Raw genomic sequence first — 6,000 nt, forward strand, 5'->3', positions numbered from 1 at the left:
ATCCAGCTTTATAGCTGTAAGACACCAGTAACTCTTAAAAAGTAAATAAATATCCATTTATGGCCACTACTGCTCAGCTGAAAAATCCTCAGCCTTCACATTTATTTGAATTTAATAGTAGATTGTACTCTATAATGGGCCGTAATAAGTGGGAAGAACTGCAACGTGAGTGTATTAAAACATCATGTTAAGTATAAGTTGTGCTTGTTTTGCAGAAAATCTCCAGCCTACCAATAGCTTTGCATTCCTGAAATCTCTCATTGGCTAAGGTGAGGAGACATTAATGCTTTAAATGTGCAATATAGAAAATCATGTAATGGGAACTTTCATGGGAATTATAGACCTCTGATAGCATTACATTTTTAATGTAATATAATTGATTAAAAACTGTTTCAAAAGTGTTCATCTGATTGAATTAGTCAATGGAAAAACAATGCATGTGATCACAATTATTTTCTCTGCAAATTGGTAATTCTCAAATGGCAAAATATTTTGCAAAAGAGATATTGTGCTGTTTCAGATACAATGTAATCAAAAGCATTCTTTAATCCAAGGGTATATTTATAGGTTCTAATTCCATCCTTGTATTATTCAAAGTAAATCCCATTTACTTTGTATTTTAATGTGTATATATAAATATTTGTTAGGATATTAGTTTTAATTTTTTAAAAAATTGGATGATCATTAAAATGAAGTTGATAAGGATTTCAATCATTTTTGTGCCATATTCAAGAGTTTTATGTTTACATGGGTACTCAAGATGTACAGTTTGATATTTGTTTTTAGAAATGCATTTCATTCAGCCTTGATCAGATGGTCATACTTCAGAACATATTTCAGTTTGCTTTTATAATTTTGTAAAATCATATTGTGCTAACCAGTGCTAGTTAGAACACATTTTCATGAAGTAATCTTCATCAAGTTGAATGTTATTTATTCCCTACTTAATCAGGATAAGATTGTACTCATTTAAGTACATAATGTTTTGAAGACAATGGTTTTCTTATCATCAAACAAAATTTACATATAATACAGAATCGGCATTGTATCAACCCAGGCTGATTTATATTGGAATTTAAGATGGCAGCCCTGTATTTCAGCGTCACTGAAAAGTGGGTGATTCTGAGTTGCATAGTGGCCTGCTCACTCTCGCATTCTATGAAATATATATTTCTCCCTTGTTTGTTACCGTTATAGCACAAGAGCAAGTGGACTGCAGTTTGCACTACAGCTCTGATGCTTATAACTCTTATATTAATAAATATAACGTTATTGAAGAGTACAGCAGTAAGAAAAACAACAAATAGCACTGTCTTAGGTTGTTCAACTAGAAAGAAAAATACACTCTGAACTGCTCAAGGGATGAAAGAAGCATATATACTTGGAGCTGAATCAGCAGAAGTTCAGCAACAAAACTTAGTGCAGCACAAAAGAAAAGCAGGGTGGTTTTTTTATTTTTTTGTTTGCTGCCAGTGAGAAAGCAATAGAGTTTCTTCATCCTTGGCATTTTGAAACACAGTCCGAAAGCTCAGCAGGACAGCACAAGACCATGCACAAAGGGCATCCTAAACACTCAATAAGCCAAGAGATGTTTGACCATCTTAAAAATACCCTGAAGGCCAGCTTTAGTAGGATGCCAGATGCGACACAGAACGGGGATGTACACCAAAGCTCAACAAACAAACCAAGACAGCATTAGTAACTGTGCAAAGCAAAGTAATGCATGTATGAACCAGTGACGTGCAGTCAGGGGAGGCAGGGCCTCACCACTGTCATCATGAAAAGAAAAAAAAATTAAAAGGAAAAAGGCTGAGTTAGTTGTTGCCAGAGTCACAATAGATGACTCTGCTTAGTGCTTAACTGTTTAAAAAAGCCTCTAAAAAAGTGCCCTCTACAGGAGGAGGCGGGAGAACCACGTGCCTCATTTAGTCTGACTTTATGATCACTCGAGCAGAGTTAAGCAAGAGTTAAAAGCCAAAAAATTCCTTATGTAGATGAGGCACGTGGTTCTCTTGCCGCCTCCTGTAGAGGGCATTTTTTTAGAGGCTTTTTTAAACAGTTAAGCAGAGTCATCCATTGGGGACTCTGGCAGCAGCTAACCCAGCCTGACCTCAGCAGCTCTTGCCTTTTTCCTTTTATATTTTTACATTTTCATCATGGCAGACAAGAGCAGAGTTGAAATCCTCTGTGAAACAGCTGGAAAAGGTATGTGGGTCATAGGGAGGGGGAGGAATTCAAAATTAATGTAATTTGTAAGTAATTGTAATTTGTAAGTAATTTGTGTGTGTTTGTGTGTGTGCTTTTCTTCACTCAGAGGGAAGGGGGTAGGAGAGACAAGGGAGGGCAGCCTGCCAGCTTTCTTTCTCTGTGTTGGAGAAGCCTGCCAGCAAAGGCGGGTCTTTTACCCGTCTCTGCTGGTGGGCTGGCACCTTCTTTTTTTCTTGAAAGTGGCTTTTGGCCGCTCCGGCGCTTTTGCCCACTGTCAAGAAAGAAGCGGCTTTTGCCCGCTTTCAAGAAAGCGGTTTTTGCCCGCTTTCAAAAAGCGGCTTTTGCTCGCTTTTAAGAAAGCGGCTTTTGCCCACTCCGGCGCTATGTCCGACAGGTCAGGTCAGAAACCAGGTCAATGATCGGAAGGCGAACGAGCAGGAAGCGTTGGCAGCCTGTAAAAAGCTAGCCACGGTTGCCTTCCAATCACTGACCTGGTTTCCCCCCCCAAGTCCCACCGGGCAAGAAGGTTACACAGTATACATTTAGGACAGGAGTAGGAGGCGGTCTGGGTTTGGGGCTGCAAAATGGGGTCCGGCTCCTCTCGCATCCTGCCCCCATTGAACGCGGTACCTTCCAGCCATCCCCGGGACTGCCCTTGCAGGTGGCGCAGTCGGCCGGCAGACCGAAGCCCGGGTGCTGCCCGTTGTGGACGTCCCGCGGAGTCGGGGACTGGCTGCCGTTCCCCACTGCCTGAACTTGGTGGTCGTTCTCGCCTCACGGGAAGAGTCTGCAGCGGCGCTGGAACCGAGCCATGAGTTGAGAGCCCAAGAGGTTGCCTATCAGGCCGGCCATCCTCCCTCCAGGTGGGAAGCCAGGTGCAGCGGGACGCTCCGCCAACACAGCCGCCAACCGGCCACCGCTCTGCAGAGGAGCCGGAGAGAAGTTTAGTTTAGTTTAGTTTAATGAAATTTGTATGCCACCCACTCTCATTGGGACTCTGGGCGGCTCACAGGCAAGATAAAAGCATTTTTAAAAATTTTTAAATAAGAAATACAATATTAAAATTAACACAACATCCATTCTGTCCAAGAGGGGCTGGATATTAATTAACAGTCCCAGGCCTGCCGGAACAGCCAGGTCTTGGTGGCTTTACGGAAGGCCGGGAGAGTGGTGAGGGTCCGGATCTCTACGGGTAGTTCGTTCCACAGGGCCGGCGCAGCTACAGAGAAGGCCCTCCCCTGAGGGGCCACCAGCCGGCATTGTCTGGTTGACGGTACCCGAAGGAGGCCCAACCTGTGCGATCTTATTGGTCATTGGGAGGTAAATGGCAGGAGGCGGTCTCTCAGGTAGCCAGGTCCTAAAGGGCCGGGCTTGGGACAGGTGCAGCTGTGGGATGCCTCTATGTCAGATATAGCAGGGGGGCAGCCAAAAGCTGCTTTCTTTCTTTTTGCCTCACGAGCCATAAACCTCACCGCACGTCACTGGTATGAACATTCACACTTTTTGCAATACTTGTCTGCAAAAGCAGGAATGTATGCTTATGAACAATGTAACTTGTCCATCCATATGTACTTTTTTAAAAAAGACCGAAGTGATTTCACAACATCCCTACAACAGTCTTATTCATGCGGTGATGTACTTTCCTTTCAACACTCCCCTCCTCTTATTCTGTTCAGTGTAAACTAGTAGTAGCAGGTGCAATACTAGTTATATGGGAAAAAGTTTGGAAAAAGAAACTTGCACATGAATGATAGAATAAAAACACAGAATACAGCACTTAAAATGGTCAGGACATTGGAAACAATTAAAAAGCCAAGGTACTTTTCTTTAATTTCACATACCACAAATGTATTGTATTGAAACTACTATTTGATATCAGAGCATTTCCCATATTCCTAACATGAATTGGAGGTAGGACTTTCTCAGGTGAGTTGATGACCTGCTATGAGGGCAACCCAGATAAATTAATGTCTAGGAGGCATCATTCTCATTGGCTTTGCGAGGCAGGCAGAAGAAAAGAGGCTGCCAGGGTTTTCCTATTGATCTACCAATCTACCAACCAGTTTCAGAGAATAGTCTTGCTCAGGATGCTGGTACATAGACACAACAGTTTGTGGGATCTAGTTAGATATGAGCACTGGTTGCCAACAAGTTGTATCTTCTCATCCTGCTCAGGTAATGCAAAATAAGAATGTTCAATGTTATTGTTTAAACCAACAGATGAACTCTCTCTTCTTATTAATTTTCAGCTTTCCTCGTACACTGAGCATGAGGATACTACATGTGAGTTCACCAATAATTAGAAAATAGTAAAATAACCTCCATTTATTGTAAAAGGGGGAATTTGCTGAAGAGATATAAACTCATTTGTATTATTATAGTAATCCACAATACATGTTTCAGAATCTAAACTTTCCAACACTTAAGTGTCATTATTGGTTCTTGGTAGCTATCAGTTGCCTATTATCAAAGCAATTAAGAGCATTTATTTATTTGTGCCACATAGACCAAATAATCAGCATGAAATAGTGTTGTGTTAAACCTCCTCCTTTTTATTTTCTTGAAATATTAAGACATTTGGCTCTGCTCCCATTTTAAATGATAAACTAAAATAGTAGTGAGCATTTGTATGGTAACAAATGTTTCCTTGCACATCACCAGGATATTTTATTTCCCAATGGTTTGTGTGTGCTAGTATGTTTCATCTTTTAATTGTAATTAGCAATGGTAAACAGTGTAACATTGGTGCTATATCCTGTTATTTTAATCGTTTGTGTGTGTGTTTTAAAAAACCCACAGGTCTTAAGAATATACCAAGCAAGGCTGCAAGATTCTCCAACTGCCTGATCCTACTTAAAAGGTTAAAAAAAACCTCCTGTAAATCTATCTCTCCAGCAAATACCAGCTAAGAATTGCTCAGTGTACCAGGCAGGTGCACATCTAGATACAGTTTCTTGCATCTAATTTAAACTTTACAATCTGTACAACCAGTTAATCTCAATGTAAATAATACACTTGCCATAGCTTTTTATGCAAATATGTAATGGCATAAATTGTATTTCTTCTATATAGTTAAAAAAAAGCCTAAGAAAATTTGCCTGATGTTGGAAAAATTCTTTAATGAGCTTTTCATTACATTTTGAAAGAACGACTACTTTTAGAGATGGATGCTATTTCCCAGGCCTTCAAACAAACTGCAAATTTCACAGTAATTATATGCTCCACGCTGCCTCTGATGGCCTGCCAATTCTACCACAAACAATGAAGATGCCTTGCCAATTTACAGCACATTGTTTATCTTATCAGCACACACAAAATCAAGCAAATATGCCATTTATCTTTGTATATAACCCTTCATTTGTTAATAAAGACTTATGAGGTCCAAGCATTGTAGATGCAATTACTGTTTTAGCAACGTTGGTTTCCCAGTGAAGTTCAGGTTTTTTTATTGTTAGTGGAAACCATCCAACACCGGTGTATGTTTTATGTTATTGGAACTTAAACGACTAAATGCATTAAAGTTCAATCCTTAAAAGGTTAAATATTTTTGTGAAATAGCATTTGCAAGCATAAAAATTAAGCTAGTTGTAATATAAGGTAATCCTTGCTTAATGTCCACTTGTTCAGTGACCATTTGAAATTATGGCACAGAATAAGGGGTATGTACTTACCCTTGGATCCTTGTAATTGTGACCATTGCAGTATCCTCACGATAGCCTTATGGCCAGTCCTCAAATTTACAACCATCCCAGTATGATCATGTGATCATGCACTTATGTGATATGATTCAGG

The 6,000-nt window shown here is 40.2% G+C and overlaps 1 protein-coding gene across 1 annotated transcript in view; it reads left to right on the forward strand.

Moving 5' to 3' along the window:
- ITGB3BP (integrin subunit beta 3 binding protein) overlaps positions 1 to 5,593 on the forward strand; it is a 45,801-nt gene extending 40,208 nt beyond the window's left edge. Inside the window, exons 9-11 of the mRNA XM_032218942.1 lie at positions 216 to 269; positions 4,458 to 4,491; positions 5,008 to 5,593. Of these exons, the coding sequence (XP_032074833.1) occupies positions 216 to 268 (53 nt within the window). The 3' untranslated portion in view covers position 269; positions 4,458 to 4,491; positions 5,008 to 5,593. The remainder of the gene's footprint in view (positions 1 to 215; positions 270 to 4,457; positions 4,492 to 5,007) is intronic.
- Positions 5,594 to 6,000: the final 407 nt, after the last annotated feature.

This window comes from Thamnophis elegans, chromosome 5, assembly GCF_009769535.1.
Source record: "Thamnophis elegans isolate rThaEle1 chromosome 5, rThaEle1.pri, whole genome shotgun sequence".
NCBI lineage: Eukaryota > Metazoa > Chordata > Lepidosauria > Squamata > Colubridae > Thamnophis > Thamnophis elegans.